This window comes from Anomaloglossus baeobatrachus, chromosome 1 (assembly GCF_048569485.1).
Source record: "Anomaloglossus baeobatrachus isolate aAnoBae1 chromosome 1, aAnoBae1.hap1, whole genome shotgun sequence".
NCBI lineage: Eukaryota > Metazoa > Chordata > Amphibia > Anura > Aromobatidae > Anomaloglossus > Anomaloglossus baeobatrachus.
In genome coordinates, this window is record NC_134353.1 from 492,752,253 (window position 1) to 492,772,134 (window position 19,882).

The 19,882-nt window shown below is 46.3% G+C and overlaps 1 protein-coding gene across 1 annotated transcript in view; it reads left to right on the forward strand.

Annotated features, from left to right (window-relative positions):
• The first annotated feature begins 10,265 nt into the window (after nt 1-10,265).
• LOC142295485 (coiled-coil domain-containing protein 17-like) overlaps nt 10,266-19,882 on the forward strand; it is a 122,424-nt gene continuing 112,807 nt past the window's right edge. Inside the window, exon 1 of the mRNA XM_075338593.1 lies at nt 10,266-10,615. Coding sequence (XP_075194708.1) covers nt 10,481-10,615 — 135 coding nt within the window. The 5' untranslated portion in view covers nt 10,266-10,480. The remainder of the gene's footprint in view (nt 10,616-19,882) is intronic.

Genomic DNA, 19,882 nt, shown 5'->3' on the forward strand with positions numbered 1-19,882 from the left:
ACTTGTGTTGTCTGTGAAAGAATTTGTAGTCCATTCCCTCTAATTGCTTACAAATCATTACGCTAGTGGGTACCATGAAGGCCCTTAAACACTGGAGCATAATTGGCCCCTGTAAACATCACCACAATTAACAATTGAAGGAGCAGAATGATTGTCAGCTATGTTTTTTGTTTTTTTTTTCTCTTTTGAAGCCTAAAATATAATCATCAGTAGCACATTCCCCTGATGCACTTCATACTCCTTACCTGTCCCCCTGTTGTGGTGAACTCTTAACCAGAGATCACTAGTTGCCTACTGCCTGGCCTAATTGGTATAGACCAAGTGCATGCGTAAAGAATTCACACCAGACACAGTAGGATATGAAATCTCTTCTTGGTCACAGTAAAAATGGCACCAAACAGAGCAGGAGAACCTGTGCGGTCTCTGATATAGGCTAGGGGCGTATACAAGTTCAGATATGCCCATTTATTGGGACAGTTCATGGGCTAGCCAATGGAGAGATCTGTGTTACTGTTAATGGTTGGGTCTGACTTCAGTGGATGAAACCATGGTGATGGTGATGGGAGGGACGTCATCTGGTGGATCCATGCTGATGGTTTGGTCTGTGATATCATCGGGGGCCATCTTGGCTTCCTCTGAAGAGTGACTGGCTTATGTATAGAGAATTGATTTAATTGAACACACTTTTCACAGTGCTCTATGTCCAGAGGTTAATCAAGTACTTCATCTTATGGCTCTCCTCAACACCCCATAATCTCACATCAGTTCACACTTGGTTAAAGGCAACCTGTCGCCAGGTTTTTCCCTTATGAGCTGCTACCACCAGCAATGAGCCCTTATATACTGCATTCCAGAATATTGTATATACTGTAAGAGCCCAGGCGGTTCTGTATAACGTAAAAAACAGCTTTGTAGTACTCACCTAGGGGGTGGTCCGGTTTGATGAGTGGTGCTGCTCTTGGTCCAGCGACTGATTCATCTTTTGTGATCATTGTCCTCCTGCCCAGTACCGTGTGCATGACGCGTCCTGCGTCATTCACACAGAGGCCTCCATTGTGCTCCTGCGTCTGCGCAATTTGATCTGCCCTGCTGAGGGCAGATCAAAGTACTATAGTGCGCATGCCCGGGCGGTCTTTGACCTTTTCTCGCTCCTGCAGGAGCGCAATGGAGGCCTCTTTGTGAATGACGCATGAAGACGGTGATCACACAAGATGAAGGAGGTGCCAGACCAAGCCAAGTGACACCCATCAGACCACACCACCCCCTAGGGGAGTATTATAAAGGTGTTTTTTTATACGTTATGTAGTGTGGTCTGGGCTCTTTTATACCGTATTCTGGAATGCTGTATATAAGGGCTCACTGGTGGTGGCCACAGCTGAAAAGGGGAAAAACCTAATAATAATAAACCTGGTGACAGGTTCCCTTTAAAATAAACTAAAGAGTTACTTGGCTTTTGTCCACTTTTGAAATTGTCAAAAAGTACCTGGGGCCATTGGGAGGACTTTTAAAAGGGGACTTCTCTCTTCTTTTTACTTGCTAAACTTGCTTCATCACGATAAAGGGGATGAAAAGCTAAATAAAACAGTTTTTATTTTGCTATTTCTTCTCTCTACTGTGAAGATGTAGACTTGTGACGTTTATTGCATCTAATGTGCTAATTTACTCTTCGACCAAGGGGGCCTTGACAGACATTCTTCAATATAGGTGTTTAATTTTTAAACTTTATGATCTTTTCCAATCATAAGTAAGCAGTGTCATTCTTGTAAAAGAAAGCAAACTACCCCAGGGAAGCTAGAACCCATCCTTCTTGCTGTGATCTGGTAAACATGTATGTCTAACCATGTCACTCTGTGACGTCACCGATGGTGTTTATTGACAGTACAAATACAGGGAAAGGTGTGGAGCTGCGATTTGTGTCATTACATGCAATGATCCGTTCTATGTCTTTGACAGGCACTAGGGAATAATTCCACCATAGATGGCTTAGATCCAGAGCGGTGTATGTGACATGCTGCAGCTCTTCTCTGTAATATAATTTATAATATTATGACAAAACAGCACATGGAGAGGCAAGCAGGGCGCCACATATACTGCTCTGGATTTAAGCCAGGTACCTGCGTCTGGAGCCATGGGGGCTTCGCCTTGCAGCATGGGTGCAGTGAGGCACCAGGTCACCTGCCCTGCTGGTGCTTTGTCGCTGCAGCAGCAGTTAGTGCACAGTGCCGCACTATAAGGTTTAGAATAGGGACCCACTCAGAGGTTTGCCGTGACGTGGCAGTGGGCTTAATACAGTCTGATCAGAATGGTAACAAAGAACCTCATGTTCTGTTATTTAATTTTTTGACTAACGGCTTTACATCTTTGTATTTTTGGGATGTACGATCCATGTCTTTTTTTCTTTATAGTGTGTTATTTATTGCACAGTACCATTGCCAGTTCTCAGAGATGCACCCTTTTAATATTCTTGACGTACCACTAATCGTTAGTGTCCACATGAAAGGAGCCACCTACATGGTTGGGGGTTACTTACAGATTATTCAATGCAAGGACATGCGATAATTACTCAAAAATGGCAGTTGCACTCAAGTAAAGGGAATGAGAAAAAACAAGAATGTAGATGGTGAACATTGGAATGACACGCATTACTGCCAAGAAAACATGAAAATATTTTCTTTGAAAAATATGAGTTATTTAGCAAATAAAGGTGGCCAAATGTACTTGTGCCCAGACACCACGTCAAGGTGTAACTCTCATCTGGGTCCTACTCTAATTGCTATGCCTATCTTGCAAAACTGAACTATTATATGGGCTAGAATAGAACCTGCAAAAGGAAAATTAAAAACACCTGAAATAACTGGGAGGAGAGCGTGGACAAAGGACATGACTCCATAATACAAACTGGAAAAATTGCCGGTACTTCCTAATCTCATAGTCTGAACTGGTGCATACTGAACATGACATACAATATATAAAATAACCGTTGCACTCAAATAAAGGGAAGGAGAAAAAACAAGAATGTAGATGTTGAACATTGGAATGTGAATCTGCATTACTGCTAAGAAAACATGAAAAAAAATTCTTTGAAAAATATTTGGTACTTAGCAAATAAAGGTGGCCAAAGGAACTTGTGCCGAGATACCAACGTCATTTTCTTAGCATTAATGCGTATTCACATTACAATATTCACCATCTACATTTTTGGTTTTCTCCTTCCCTTTGAGTGCAACTGTTATTTTATATATTGTATGTCATGTTCAGTATGCACCAGTTCAAACTATGAGATTAGGAAGTGCCCGCAAATTTTTTCTAATACTATAAATAGTGTCTGGGTGTGGTGGGTGAAAGATGGCTTATTATAAGTTCTTTGCCCATTAATATATTAACCCCCTGGCCCTATTTCCCCAAACATTAACCATAGCATAGATTGCACTGCATTTAATAATCTCAGAAAAAAAGTTTCCTATTTTATGAGATTAAGTGCAGTGCAGATTGTGCCATGGTTAGTGTCTTGGGGGGAAGTTTAGACCATGTGATGATGGAATATTTACTGCATATCATGATTACTGTCTTACATAGCCCCCCCAAACTGAAAACCATGCAATACAGTAAATAATCATGTATCACAGTCTCTTAGCTAGGGTAAGTTAAAGGCAGGTCTACGCTAATCGACTTACAGCATTAAACGACTGCCGAATGGCTACTGTTTACTAATTGACGGTCATTTAACGCCTTCTCTCTGCAGTAATTTTCATTTTTGTGCTCTTTCTCTTTTTTACCCCATCTTAGTGCCATACACAATGGCGAAACTAGAGTTTGATGGGCCCCGGTGCAAAATTTGGATCTGGGCCCAACCCTCATTCCTTCCTTTCCATGTACACCGACACTCGAAGTATGGGATAATGACACTGCCACTTGGCTCTTTCCCTAAGCACCCAGGTTTCCCATGATCTGAAATAACTCTTTTTATGTTCAGTTTATTCATGCCAATTTTTTTATGCTGGTATATATTTATATATACTGTTTCTTCTTGTCAATAATTGGTCGGCAATCGTAAAGGGAGCTGCCATCGTCGGATCGTGATGATTTGTTTGACCAAGTGCAGGGAGAGTGGCGAAACATTCCTCAAACAACTATTAATAATCTCAATTATAACTGCCAAAAGTGTGTGTATATTAAAGCAAGATGTTTTGTAAATTTTGTTTCCATTTTTTCATCATGCCTATATTATTAACATGTATATCGATCAAGTGATTTTCATAAATTCACAATTTTTCGTTCTTGGTGTTGCAATTTCAATGTTCAGTATATTTTCGTGTACAGTTTATGATGCTAGTGTATAATTTTGTATGCTGTTTCTTCACTGTTGATATATATATTTGTGTGTTCAGTTTATTCATTGCTGGATGCAGGTACATACTTGTGTATATGTGTTTTTTTGCTGCTATGTACCATTTTTCATTTTTGAATGCTTGTATACAATTACAGTATGTACAGTGGAACCTCGCTTAACGAGTTACCCAGTTAGCGAGTATTTTGCCTAACGAGCAATGCTTGCTGTAAATTTGTAACTCGGTTTATGAGAAAGCTTTGCTGTACGAGCAAAATACTCACCGCACACACTTCCGGTTCCGTTCATCCACCGCGCTCTAACCCGCACTTGCAGTCCACAAAAATGCACACAAGCACGCACAAAACGCACATAAACAAACACACACGCACACACACACACATACAGTATTATGCTCACCTTACCTTCCGTTCCATCGCCGGCCTCATGGTTCTTGTAGTTCGCCGGTACATCGCGACAAGGGAGGAATCCTCGCGGCAAACTACAAGAACCATGAGGCCGGCGATGCAGCGGAAGGTAAGGTGAGCATAATATATGTACCTTCCGTTCCATTGCTGGCCTCCTGGGTCCTGTAGTTTGCCGGTATAGGATGTGTATCGGCATTTGGCAAGCATCGCGACGAGGCAGGAACTTCCCCTGTCAGCCGTTACTCAAAGGCAGCGCGCTGGCCAATCAGAGGTACCTGATGAAAGCAACTTTGATTGCTGAAACGCGTTGTGATAATAGGAGTCGAAACAATAAAAGTACAATATTTAAATTACTGGCATATGGTTCATAAGCGCTATATCAGACCGAAAATACCTTTTCCTATATGTTCACTCCCTATCTGGGAATTCGGTAATAGCAGCTAAGGACCTGCCATTCTAATCTGAGAAACCAGCTGGAGGACGTAGGATCGCAAAGGAAACCTGAGATCCAAGGTGCCGAGGGATACCAGGAGCCCTAAGCGATACCAGACCTGGACACAGCAAGCGCGATCACAGCAATTGGAGCAGAGGAGGAATCCCTGCAATTTCACACACCACTGGGGTTGTGCGGGGACGCACAACCTGGAAAGGTGAGCAGATAATATTCTAATATACCCAGAATTATCTCCACTGGTGCCTCTCATATTGCGCCTGTATTGTATTTTCTATTGCAAATCAGAGGCAAGCGGCTCCTGCCTTTGACGTCAGCGCTCTGGCAGCGGAAGTTCCTCCCTCGCCGTGATGGTTACCCGATACACAACCCGTACCGGAGAACAGCAAGTCCCAGGAGACCGGCAATGGAGCGGAAGGTAAAGTGAGCATAATATGTGTGTATGCGTGTTTGTGCGTGTTTGTACGTGTGTAGAATGGCACAATAGGGGACCAGGATGGGACATTTAACAAGTTGTGGAACGAATTGCCTGCATTGCAATGATTTCCTATGGGAAATCTTGCTTTGCTCTACGAGTAACTTGGTTAACAAGCACACTCCCAGAACGGATTGTTCTCGTTAACCAAGGTTCCACTGTATATGGTTTCTGTAGCGCCCGGTCCCAGTGTGGTGTCCTCATGTGCCCCTGCTCCCAGGCTCCGGCAGGATCATCCCCTCTCTCACCAGCCCAGCAGCTCTGTAGCTCCCGGTTCTAGCATGGCATCCACGTGTGCTCCCACTCCCAGGGTCCGGTGGGTACGTCCTTTTCTTCCTCTCCTGCCAAGCAGCTCCACCTCCTCTTCTACTGTCTTGGAGTCTGCTGCAACCTCTTCTTGCTTCCAGGTCTTCAGTAAGTGCCCGTAGGGTGCGCGCGTGGCCACGCCCCTTTCTTAAAGGGCCAGCATCCCATTACCCAGAAGCCATCCCTCAGTTCACTTGTTACCCTAAAGGTATTTAAGATTGCCTTCCCTGATATGAGGTGCCTTAGCAACATTGCCTATAGTGCATTGCTAGTTCTTAGGTCCCTGTATGTTACTATGTCTTTTCCCAGTTTCAGTCTCATGTGTCTAACCTGCTCTCCACTATTGCCAGAGTGCCGTAACGTCTGAGCCATCACCAGAGGGTCGTCACGTCTGAGCCAATACCACAGTGCCGTAACAGTTTCTTCATGGTGATATTTTTTTTTTTGCACGATTTATTCTTGCTGGATGCTGATATATAATTTTATATATATATATATATATATATGTATATATATATATATATATATATACTAGAAGGTGGCCCGATTCTACGCATCGGGTATTCTAGAATTTACGTATTGTTTAGCTCATGTATGATTTTTGTTATATATATATAGATGTTGTTGTGTGTAGTTACCAAGTGTTTGTGTAGGGCGCTGTACATGTTCTGGGTGTTGTCTGGGTGTGACGGGGGGTGAGAGCGGTGTTGTATGTGTGATGCGTGTGTTGCGTTGTTTGTGGAGCGCTGTGTGTCTGTAGCGTTGTGTGTGTGTGTGTGTTGCGCGGTTTGTGTGTGTGTGTGGTGTGTTTTGGGGGGAGGTATGTTTTGTGCAATGTGTGTGTTGTGCGGTATGTGCGTATATTTGTGTGTGCCGCGGTGTTTGTGTGTTGGGTGTTGTGTGTGTACAGCGTTGTCTGTGTGTGTGGGTGTCTGTGTAGGGCAGTTGTTTGTGGTTCCCAGTGTGTGTGTGTGGTGTGTTGTGCAGTGCGCGCGCGTGTGTGTGTGTGTGTTGGGGGAGGTGTGCACTTCCCATCGTGCTCCATCCCCCATGAGGCGCACTCTCCATCGTGCTCCATCCCCCATGCAGCGCACTCCCCATCGTGCTCCATCCCCTATGCTGCGCACCCCCCATCGTGCTCCATCTCCCATGCTGCGCACTCCGAAATGTGCTCCATCCGCCATGCTGCGCACTCCCAAACGTGCTCCATCCACCATGCTGCGCACTCCCAAACGTGCTCCATCCGCCATGCTGCACACTCCCAAACGTGCTCCATCCGCCATACTCTGCACTCCCCATCGTGCTCCATCCCCCATGCAGCGCACTCTCCATCGTGCTCTATACCCTATGCTGCGCACCCCCCATCGTGCTCCATCTCCCATGCTGCGCACTCCCAAACGTGCTCCATCCGCCATGCTGCGCACTCCCAAACGTGCTCCATCCGCCATGCTGCGCACTCCCAAACGTGGTCCATCCGCCATGCTGCGCACTCCCAAATGTGCTCCATCCGCCATACTCCGCACTCCCCATCGTGCTGCATCCCCCATGCTGCGCACTCCCAAACGTGCTCCATCCGCCATGCTGCGCACTCCCAAACGTGCTCCATCCGCCATGCTGCGCACTCCCAAACGTGCTCCATCCGCCATGCTGCGCACTCCCAAACGTGGTCCATCCGCCATGCTGCGCACTCCCAAACGTGCTCCATCCGCCATGCTGCGCACTCCCAAACGTGCTCCATCGGCCATGATGCGCACTCCCAAACGTGCTCCATCCGCCATGCTGCGCACTCCCAAATGTGGTCCATCCGCCATGCTGCGCACTCCCAAACGTGCTCCATCCGCCATGCTGCGTACTCCCAAACGTGCTCCATCCGCCATGTTGCGCACTCCCAAACGTGCTCCATCCGCCATGCTGCGCACTCCCAAACGTGCTCCATCCCCCATGCTGTGCACCCCCCATCGTGCTCCATCCCCCATGCTGCACCAGCATCAGCCTCTCTACCCGCAGCATCAGCCTCTCTGTCCCCAGCATCAGCCTCTCTGTCCCCAGCATCAGCCTCTCTGTCCCCAGCATCAGCCTCTCTCATCCCAGCATCAGCCTCTCTCCTCCCAGCATCAGCCTTTTCTGTCCCCAGCATCAGCCTCTCTCCTCCCAGCATCAGCCTTTTCTGTCCCTAGCATCAGCCTCTCTCCTCCCAGCATCAGCCTTTTCTGTCCCTAGCATCAGCCTCTCTCCTCCCAGCATCAGCCTCTCTCCTCCCAGCATCAGCCTCTCTCCTCCCAGCCTACCCCAGCCTCAGCCTCCCCCAGCATCATCCTCTCTCCTCCCAGCATCAGCCTCTCTCCTCCCAGCATCAGCCTCTCTTCTCCCAGCATCAGCCTTTTCTGTCCCCAGCATCAGCCTCTCTCCTCCCAGCCTACCCCAGCCTCAGCCTCCCCCAGCCTCAGCCTCTCTCCTCCCAGCATCAGCCTCTCTCTTCCCAGCATCAGCCTCTCTCCTCCCAGCCTACCCCAGCCTCAGCCTCCCCCAGCATCAGCCTCTCTCCTCCCAGCATCAGCCTCTTTCCTCCCAGCCTACCCCAGCCTCAGCCTCCCCCAGCATCAGCCTCTCTCCTCCCAGCATCAGCCTCTCTCCTCCCAGCATCAGTCTTTTCTGTCCCCAGCATCAGCCTCTCTCATCCCAGCCTACCCCAGCCTTAGCCTCCCCCAGCATCAGCCTCCCCCAGCATCAGCCTCTCTCCTCCCAGCATCAGCCTCTCTCTTCCCAGCATCAGCCTCTCTCCTCCCAGCATCAGCCTCTCTCCTCCCAGCCTACCCCAGCCTCAGCCTCCCCCAGCATCAGCCTCTCTTCTCTCAGCCTCCCCATCCCAGCCTTCCCCAGGATCAGCCTCTCTCCTCCCAGCCTCCTCCATCATGCCGTGCTCCTCTGCCGACACTCACAGATCCGATCGCCTACACTCACACACACCCGATCGCATACACTCACACACACCCAATCGCATACACTCACACACACCCGATCACATACACTCACGCACACACACATTGACGATATTGCACATACGCGCTCACACTCACAACATCCGGAGATACCACATGCTTCTGGCCATGTGATCCTCCGGCAGGTCCTGGAAGCTCACAGCACAGTATCGCCGCCGAGAAGCAAGCGATATCCCAGGATGTTGTGAGTGTGTGGATGCGATGTGATGTGTGTGTGAGGTGTGTGTGAGAGTGAGTGTGATCTGATGTGTGTGTGCTGTTATGTGTGTGCGTGTGTGTATGTTCCGCCGCTGCAGGACCTTGATGCGCTGGTAACTATGCTACCATGGTTACCAGCGTATCTCGTCCCCCGCTCGCACGGGAGCCCACACCAGCATATGCCGGCCAGCCCCAGCAATGTGTCGGCTGGTTTGGCGGCGTACGCTGATGTGGGCTCCCGGGGGTACAGTACTCACCTGGGAGTCATGGTTCCGTGACCGTGTCGGTTCGGGGAATGCGTGGGGGGGCGAGGCCAGAGCTAGCGTGCATTGCTTGAGGGGGGCGGGGCGTGGCCGAGTTGCCAATGCCTGCAGGGTGCCGGGGCGAGAGGCCAATCTGTGGGGGGGGCGGAGCCTGGGCGAGCGGCCGGCCAATCCGTGTGGGGGCGCAGCCTGGGCGAGCGGCCAATCCGTGCGGGGGGCGGGGCCATGGCGAGCCCAGCGGCCAATCAGCTTTGTGTCACCGTAAGGACACAATTTTGGAGCAAGACAGACAGACAGACAGATAGACAGACAGACAGAATAAGGCAATTATATATATAGATATGTGGTTTATTCATGCTGTTATATATCTGTGTGCATAGTTTTATTCATTGTTGGATATTTTTTTTGAATCTGAAGGGTTTGGAGTGCAATATCTGTTTTTGCCTCAAGAAGGAGAAAAGCTTGACCAACAGACTGGCTTAAACATAAATCGCGAAACAAAATAAACTCAAAAGCATCAAACCTTTAAGATAAAGTGTAACAAATGGCACTAAGCATTACATACATTTGTTTCATAGTAAACTAAAAAAATGCTACAAAAGAATTAGTAAAAAAAATAATAGATTAAGTAAATATTGACGTGGTCCACTGTCTTTTCTTCTCACAAGATGTACGCTCTGCAGTTTGCGATCTTGCCTGTAGATGCTGCTCTGAAGCCTTCCAAATCTGTAGCTGTGGTTTTGTGATAAGTTGCGAGACGTTATACACAAACACAGGTTGCCATCCAGCTCCCATTGTTACAACACTGGGGAGGGTCAGCTAAGCTCAGGAGCTGCGAAACTACAGCAAGCAAAGGATATGATCTAATTAAGAATTGAAGAAAATTCTTTAGGGATATATTTCAAGTGCTTTGAGTTTCTATTATTTAACAGAAACATGCAATACTTCAACATCTGAGACCATACAGAGAAAAGAGAAGACTGATGAATGAAAAATTCAACTTTTAACTAAAATCTCTAACTGAATTGCCAGGATGACAGACATATTACGATGCCCAAGTTGCAATATGACTTTCAAGTCTTCATTATTACTGCAAAAACACAGAGAGAAATTCTGTATTGGTGGAGACATTGGCAGAGTAAGAGAAACACAGACGCCACAGGACATGGTAAGTCTTCATCTGGTAGTTTCTTCTATTAGTCTTCCTATTAGTAATATATCTCAGATTTGCTTTAAATATCTTTAAAATACATAGTTTCTCTTTAAAATGTGTACATTTTGTAGCAATTGGGTATTTTTATTTTCTTTTGCTCCTTATATAGCACCAACATATTTCACAGCAGATATCAGATACTGACTTTACTCATTCTCCCCATTGGGACTCTTCATTAACTCATTGGGCTTTCATTATGTCTTCCTGGTTTGTGTCAGCTGGGACTGCTGTATATGCATTGCATAGGAGACGCTGGGACGTCTGTTTATACATCACATAGGAGATGCAAGGGGCATATACATTAAAGGAGGGGATGGGGGCATAAACATCACAGGAGGGAATGGGGACATATACATCACAGGTAGACGCTGGGGGCATATATATCACAGGAGAAGCTGGGGCATATACACTACAGTTCAAAAGTTTGGGGTCACCCAGACAATTTTGTCTTTTCCATGAAACATCATACTTTAATTCAAGTGGGTTGCATAATGAATAGAAAATATAGTCCAGACATTGACTAGGTTAGAAATAATGATATTTACTTTAAATAATAATTTTCTCCTTCAAACTTGGCTTTCGTCAGAGAATGCTCCTTTGCAGCAATTCCAGCTTTGCAGATCTTTGGCATTCTAGCTGTTAATTTGCGGAGGTAATCTGGAGATATTTTACCCCATGCTTCCAGAAGCCCCTCCCACAAGTTGGATTTGTTTGATGGGCACTTTTTGCGTACCATACGAACAAGCTGCTCCCACAACAGCTCAATAGGGTTGAGATTTGGTGACTGGGCTGGCCACTCCATTACAGATAGAATACCAGCTGCCTGCTTCTTCCCTAAATAGTTTATGCATAATTTGGAAGTGTTATTTGGGTCATTGTGCTGTTGTAGGATGAAATTGGCTTCAATCAAGCACTGTCCACAGCGTATGGCATGGCATTGCAAAATGGAGTGATAGCCTTCCTTATTCAAAATCCCTTTTAACTTGTACAAATCTCCCACTTTACCAGCACCAAAGCAACCCCAGACCATTACATTACCTCCACCATGCTTGACAGATGGTGTCAGGCACTCTTCCAGCATCTTCCAGCTGTTCTGCGTCTCACAAATATTCTTCTGTGTGATCCAAACACCTCAAACTTCGATTTGTCTGTCCATAACACTTTTTTCCAATCTTCCTCTGTCCAATGTCTGTGTTCTTTTGCCCATATTATTCTTTTCCTTTTATTAGCCAGTCTCAGATATGGCTTTTTCTTTGCCACTCTGCCCTGAAGGCCAGCATCCCAGAGTCGCCTCTTCACTTTAGACGTTGACACTGGCGTTTTGCGGGTAGTACAGTATTTAAAGAAGCTGCCAGTTGAGGACCTGTGAGGCGTTGATTCCTCAAACTAGAGACACTAAGGTACTTGTCTTGTTGCTCAGTTGTGCAGCGGGGCCCCCCACTTCTCTTTCTACTCTCGTTAGAGCCTGTTCATGCTCTCCTCTGAAGGGAGTAGTACACACCGTTGTAGGAATTCTTCAGTTTCTTGGCAATTTCTGGCATGGAATATCCTTCATTTCTACGAACAAGAATAGACTGTCGAGTTTTGCATGAAAGTTCTCTTTTTCTGGCCATTTGGAGATTTTAATGGAACCAACAAATGTTATGCTCCAGGTCCTCAATTAGCTCAAAGGAAGGTCAGTTTTATAGCTTCCCTAATCAGCAAAACTATTTTCAGCTGTGCTAACATACTTGCACAAGGGTTTTCAAGGGATTTCTAAACATCCATTAGCCTTCTAACATAGTTAGCAAACACAATGTACCATTAGAACACTGGAGTGGTGGCTGTTGGAAATGGGCCTCTATACACCCATGTAGATATTGCATTAAAAGCCAGACATTTGAAGCTAGAATAGTCATTTACCACATTAATAATGTATAGAGTGAATTTTTGTTTAATTTAATGTTAGCTTCATTGAAAAAAATATGCTTTTCTTTAAAAAATATGGAAATATCTAAGTGACCCCAAACTTTTGAACTGTAGAGTACATCACAGGAGAGGCTGGGGCATATACATTACAGAGGAGGGCTGGAAGGAATATACATCACTGGGGATGCTGGTGGGCATAGATATGACTGGAAAAGCTGTGGGGCATAGACATTGCAGGAGATGTTAAGGGCACATACATCACTGTAGAGGGCTGGGAGGAAAATGCATCACTAGAGAATCTGGTGGGCATAGACATCAGTAGGGGGTAAATACATCACTGGGGACACAGACATCAATGGGGGCTCAGAAATCACTCGTGGGTATATACATCACTGTGGCTCACAGACATCACCTGGGGCACAGACATTACTGGGGGTATGTACATTGCTGGGGGGCACATACATCTCCAGGGGTATATATGTAAGGTCAGTGCTTTTGTGGGGTAGCTGTTGACTGGCCTGTCCGAACTCCATGGCCCTGTCAGCTACATGTAAAAGACAAACAAGCAAGTGCAAGATGTAAAGGGGGGATAGAAGGAGGGTGAAGGGTACCTGGGAAGTGTGTCACTGGTTGCAGCAGTGACTGGGGTCTTGGCCTCCTCCGCCACAGACCCTTCCTGTGACTTTTCCTCTTCCAGGAGTGGTGTTGGATGAGAATGGGGGATGCTTTGGAATGCCACCCATGATGTGCGGCCAGAGATTAGCCGCCGCTGCGAGATGTTGCTCTCCTCCGGGGCTGATGTTCACGCAGCCCAGATAGTCCAGCTCCCCACAGGTGGAGTGAGCCCCAGGGAGGATGAGGGAGATGGAGACAGCTGATGGCGCCGAGACGCGGTGCGGCGGCACCGGCAATGACAAGGACGACATCAGGGCTGCAGTACCAAGTTCCTTTTACTCACAGTTCTTAATGCTCCCCAGAGTTGCTGCTTTCCGCCGCCATGGATGGACTCCAGCCGGTCCCGGGTGAATCAGAGGCAATCACCGGTGTCTGTGGAAATGTGTGAGACTTTCCTCCTTGCGCTTGGTTGTGGAAAGCCCTGTGGCTTGAACAACTTGGAGACCATGCTGTCCGTGTTAAGTATCCCGTCCCGTATGCAGGTGACGTGGGTCCTCGCCTTGGGGCCTGGCTGTAAACCTGACCCTGGATCCTATATGTCACTGTGCTCTGGGAAAGGGGGTGGTGGGTGATGGGACATAAAATCCCCAACCCCTGCAGATTTGTTAGAGTGCATGAAGGTTTCCCCAACCGAGGGCTCTGCACCATGACTGCGCTGGCACTGTGGGAACAGTTAGGCTCGACCTCAGCTACCATGTCTCCTCTGTCTCACCATCTCCACCGGTCGCCTCTCACCCTATTCCAGTTTCATTTCTGCAGACTCCGTGCGGTGTTGTGGCCCCTGGTCCTGGGACAACGTCCACGAGTCTCCCGTGCCCAGGACCAGCCTTGCTCTCCTTCCTCTCTTAAGGCTGTCTGCTCTCTCCGGCTCCCAGACTGAACTCCAGTGAAAAAGGTTGTCTCTCTCTCTCTTACTCACTCAGTGCCCCCACCCTTGGGATGACTCTTAGGGGCACTTTGCACGCTGCGACATCGCAGGCCGATGCTGCGATGCCGAGCGCGATAGTCCCCGCCCCCGTCGCAGCTGCGATATCCTTGTGATAACTGCCGTAGCGAACATTATCGCTACGGCAGCTTCACATGGACTCATCTGTCCTGCGACCGTCGCTGTGGCCGGCGACCCGCCTCCTTATTAAGGGGGCGGGTCGTATGGCGTCACTGCGACGTCACACGGCAGGCGGCCAATAGGAGCGGAGGGGCGTAGATGAGCGGGATGTAAACATCCCGCCCACCTCCTTCCTTACGCATATCCTACGGAAACCGCAGTGACGCCGGTAGGAGATGTTCCTCGCTCCTGCGGCTTCACACACAGCGATGTGTGCTGCCGCAGGAACGAGGAACAACATCGGACCGTCGTGTCAGCGTAATCATGGATTACGCCGACGCTGCACCGATGATACGATTACGACGCTTTTGCGCTCATTAATTGTATCATCGAGCCTTTACACACTACGATGTCGCATGCGATGCCGGAAGTTCTTCATTTTCAATTTGACCCCACCGACATCGCACCTGCGATGTCGTAGTATGCAAAGCCCGCCTAAGTGGCTGTTGTCCTGGTAACCTGGAAACCCCCAGATTGCCTGGCTTCCTGTGTAAGTGGTGACTCGTAACTGGATGTTTTGTAAGTGAGAAAACAACACCAGTGATTAACTCCTTCATCACCAGAGTCCAAGCATCACACTTTAAATAAAATGCAGACAGATAGGACTGGGGAGGCTGAGGGAGTACAGACAGCCCTGGAGATGCTGGGGGGAACAGTCAGCCCTGGGGATGCTGGGGGAGCACAGACAGCATTGGGAACTCTGGGGAGGCACAGACAGCCATGGAAACGCTGGGGGGGGCACAGACAGCCTTGGGGGGGGCACAGTGTATGCATTGCAGCGTTCAGCATTGAACGCTGTGTGCGGGTTTTAAAGGGTCGTCAGCGAGCAAGACGAGACTGTCGCCCAAGCACTGGGGTGCCTGGGCATCTGACCTGGGACCGCAGAAAAAGTCATCAGCAGGCTAGAGGTTTCCCACTCTTGTTTTAGATTGCTGGAGAAATGGCATCAATTAATGCACCTGTGCTTGTTGTCCATAACATATGAATGCTCATACCATAACCCGACTGCCACCATGGGCCACTCAATTCTCAACATTGACATCAGCAAACCGCTCACCCAAATGACACCATACACGCAGTCTGCCATTTGCCTTCTACAGTGAAAACCGGTATTCATGCATGAAGAGAACACCTCTCCAATATGCCAGACGCCATCGAATGTGAGTATTTGTCCACTTAATTTGGTTAAGATGACAAATTTCAGTCAGTTGGAGACACCAATGAGGATGACAAGCGTGCAGATGGTTTCTAATAGTTTGTGAAAAATTCTTTGGTTATGCAATTGTTGCAGCAGCTGTCCGGGTGGCTTGTCTGAGAAGATCTTGGAGGGAAGATGCTGGATGTAGAGGTCCTAGGCTGGTATGGTTACACGTGGTCTGTGAGGCCGATTTGATGTACTGCAAAATTCTCTGAGATGTCTTTGGGAATGGCTTATGGTAGAGAAATCTACATTCAATTCCTAGGCAACAGCTCTGGTGGACATTCCTGCAGTCTGCATACCAACTGCACAAACCCTCAAAACTTGCAATATGCATGACATTGTTTTGTCTGATAAGAGGCCTTTTGTGTGCAAAAAAAAAGTGTTAGATCTTTGAGTTCAACTCATGAAAAATGAGAACAAAAACATAAGTGTTGTGTTTATATTTTTATTCAGTGTATTGGATATATATATATATATATATATATATACAACTGTATATATATATATATATATATATATATATATATACAGTTAGGTCCAGAAATATTTGGACAGTGACACAATTTTCGCGAGTTGGGCTCTGCATGCCACCACATTGGATTTGAAATGAAACCTCTACAACAGAATTCAAGTGCAGATTGTAACATTTAATTTGAAGGTTTGAACAAAAATATCTGATAGAAATTGTAGGAATTGTACACATTTCTTTACAAACACTCCACATTTTAGGAGGTCAAAAGTAATTGGACAAATAAACCAAACCCAAACAAAATATTTTTATTTTCAATATTTTGTTGCGAATCCTTTGGAGGCAATCACTGCCTTAAGTCTGGAACCCATGGACATCACCAAACGCTGGGTTTCCTCCTTCTTAATGCTTTGCCAGGCCTTTACAGCCGCAGCCTTTAGGTCTTGCTTGTTTGTGGGTCTTTCCGTCTTAAGTCTGGATTTGAGCAAGTGAAATGCATGCTCAATTGGGTTAAGATCTGGTGATTGACTTGGCCATTGCAGAAGGCTCCACTTTTTTGCACTCATGAACTCCTGGGTAGCTTTGGCTGTATGCTTGGGGTCATTGTCCATCTGTACTATGAAGCATCGTCCGATCAATTTTGCGGCATTTGGCTAAATCTGGGCTGAAAGTATATCCCGGTACACTTCAGAATTCATCCGGCTACTCTTGTCTGCTGTTATGTCATCAATAAACACAAGTGACCCAGTGCCATTGAAAGCCATGCATGCCCATGCCATCACGTTGCCTCCACCATGTTTTACAGAGGATGTGGTGTGCCTTGGATCATGTGCCGTTCCCTTTCTTCTCCAAACTTTTTTCTTCCCATCATTCTGGTACAGGTTGATCTTTGTCCCATCTGTCCATAGAATACTTTTCCAGAACTGAGCTGGCTTCATGAGGTGTTTTTCAGCAAATTTAACTCTGGCCTGTCTATTTTTGGAATTGATGAATGGTTTGCATCTAGATGTGAACCCTTTGTATTTACTTTCATGGAGTCTTCTCTTTACTGTTGACTTCGAGACAGATACACCTACTTTACTGAGAGTGTTCTGGACTTCAGTTGATGTTGTGAACGGGTTCTTCTTCACCAAAGAAAGTATGCGGCGATCATCCACCACTGTTGTCATCCGTGGACGTCCAGGCCTTTTTGAGTTGCCAAGCTCACCAGTCAATTCCTTTTTTCTCAGAATGTACCCGACTGTTGATTTTGCTACTCCAAGCATGTCTGCTATCTCTCTGATGGATTTTTTCTTTTTTTTCAGCCTCAGGATGTTCTGCTTCACCTCAATTGAGAGTTCCTTAGACCGCATGTTGTCTGGTCACAGCAACAGCTTCCAAATGCAAAACCACACACCTGTAATCAACCCCAGACCTTTTAACTACTTCATTGATTACAGGTTAACGAGGGAGACGCCTTCAGAGTTAATTGCAGCCCTTAGAGTCCCTTGTCCAATTACTTTTGGTCCCTTGAAAAAGAGGAGGCTATGCATTACAGAGCTATGATTCCTAAACCCTTTCTCCGATTTGGATGTGAAAACTCTCATATTGCAGCTGGGAGTGTGCACTTTCAGCCCATATTATATATATAATTGTATTTCTGAACATGTTTTTGTAAACAGCTAAAATAACAAAACTTGTGTCACTGTCCAAATATTTCTGGACCTAACTGTATATATATATATATATATATATATATATATATATATATATATATATACTAGCTGTAGTACCCGGGCGTTGCCCAGGATGGTAACTCTCTCTCTGTCTTGCTCCCAGTCTCTGTATGTGTGTCGCTGTCTGTCTATTTCTCTGTGTCTTTCCTTGTCTGTCTGTTTCTATCTCTCTGTCTGTAACTGTATCAGTCTATCTGTCTCTATCTCTGTGTCTTTCTCTATGTGTGTGTCTGTCTCTCTCTTTCCCTGTCTCTCTCTTTCCCCGTCTCTCTCTATCCCTGTCTGTCTCTTTGCCCGTCTGTCTCTTTGCAGGGCTGCCTCTTTCCAGGTCTGTCTCTTTCCCGGTCTGTCTCTTTCCCGGACTATGTCTTTCCAGGTCTGTCTCTATGCCCGTCTGTCTCTATGCCTGTCTGTCTCTATGCCCGTCTGTCTCTTTGCTCGTTGGTCTGTTTCCCCGTCTGTCTCTTTCCAGGGCTGTCTCTTTCCCCATCTGTCTCTTTGCCCGTCTGTCTCTTTCCCGGTCTGTCTCTTTCCCGGGTCTGTCTGTTGCCCAGTTTGTCTCTTTCCCGGTCTGTCTCTTTACCCGTCTATCTCTATGCCCATCTATCTCTTTGCCCATCTGTCTCTTTGCCCGTCTGTCTCTTTCTAGGGCTGTGTCTTTGCCCGTCTGTCTTTTTGCCAGCCTGTCTCTTTCCTTGTCTGTCTTTTTCCAGGTCTGTCTCTTTCCCGGTCTGTCTCTTTCCAGGTCTGTCTCTTTGCCCGTCTGTCTCTTTGCCCGTCTGTCTCTTTGCCCTTCTGTCTCTTTCTAGTGCTATCTCTTTCTAGGTCCATCTCTTTGCCCGTCTGTCTCTTTGCCTGCCTGTCTCTTTCCCCAACTGTCTCTTTCCAGGTCTGTATCTTTCCAGGTCTGTCTCTCTCCAGGTCTGTCGCTTTGCCTATCTGTCTCTTTCCAGGTCTGTTTCTTTCCAGGTCTGTTTCTTTGCTCGTCTGTCTCTTTGCCCGTCTGTCTATTTCCAGGGCTGTCTCTTTCCAGGGCTGTCTCTTTCCAGGGCTGTCTCTTTTCCGTCTGTCTCTGTCTGTCTCTTTCCACGTCTGTCTCTGTCTGTCTTTTTCTGTCTCTCTCAATCCATCTCCCCACTGACATCTTATTACCTCACACATAAGCTTCTTATACTAACAGTTTATTTTGTTCCTATAGCAACCACTGACAGTTGCTATTAATAACCTATAGCTCCCACCTCCATTCAGTTTAATGAAAGCAGGATTTTTGGAGAGTAACTGTAAAGCGTGTGGTTACATTTTCCTGCCCAAACATAGTCTATGACATTCCCTGAGTCACATGGAGTGTCTGTGCAAAATTTCGTGATTATAAAAGCAACGGTGCGGATTCCTTTAGCGGACATACATGCACACATGCACACATACACTCAGCTTTATATGTTATATACATATATATATATATATATATATGTGTATATATATACATATATATATATATGTATATATATATATATATATATATATATATATATACATAGCCGAAAGTGTTCGAACAGTTAAAGTTGTTCCAGAAACGTATTTCCCCCAGTATATAATTGCAATTACATATATTTTGTTAGACACATGTTTATTTCCTTTGTGTGTATTGGAACAACACAAAAAAAACAAAAAACAAAACAGAAAAAGAGGCAAACTGGACATAATTTCACACAAAACTCCAAAAATGGTCCAAGTAAAATTGTTGGCACCCTCAACATAATATTTGGTTGCACAGCATTTGGAATAAATAACTGCAATCAATCACTTCCTATAACCATCAACAAGCTTCTTACACCTCTCAACTGGAATTTTGGGCCACTCTTCTTTTACAAATTTCTCCAGGTCTCTCATATCTGAAGGCGCCTTCTCACAACAGCAATTTTAAGATCTCTCCACAGTTCTTCAATGGGATTTAGATCTGGATTCATTGCTACCACTTCAGAACTCTCCAGCATTTTGTTTCCATTCATATCTGTTTGCTTCTTGAAGTATGTTTGGGGTTATTGTCCTGCTGGAAGACCCATCACGTAGGACACAAACTCAGCTTATTGACACAGCAAATCAACTCCAAAAATGTCTTTGAACCTCCACTACACTTAGTCGTTATTTT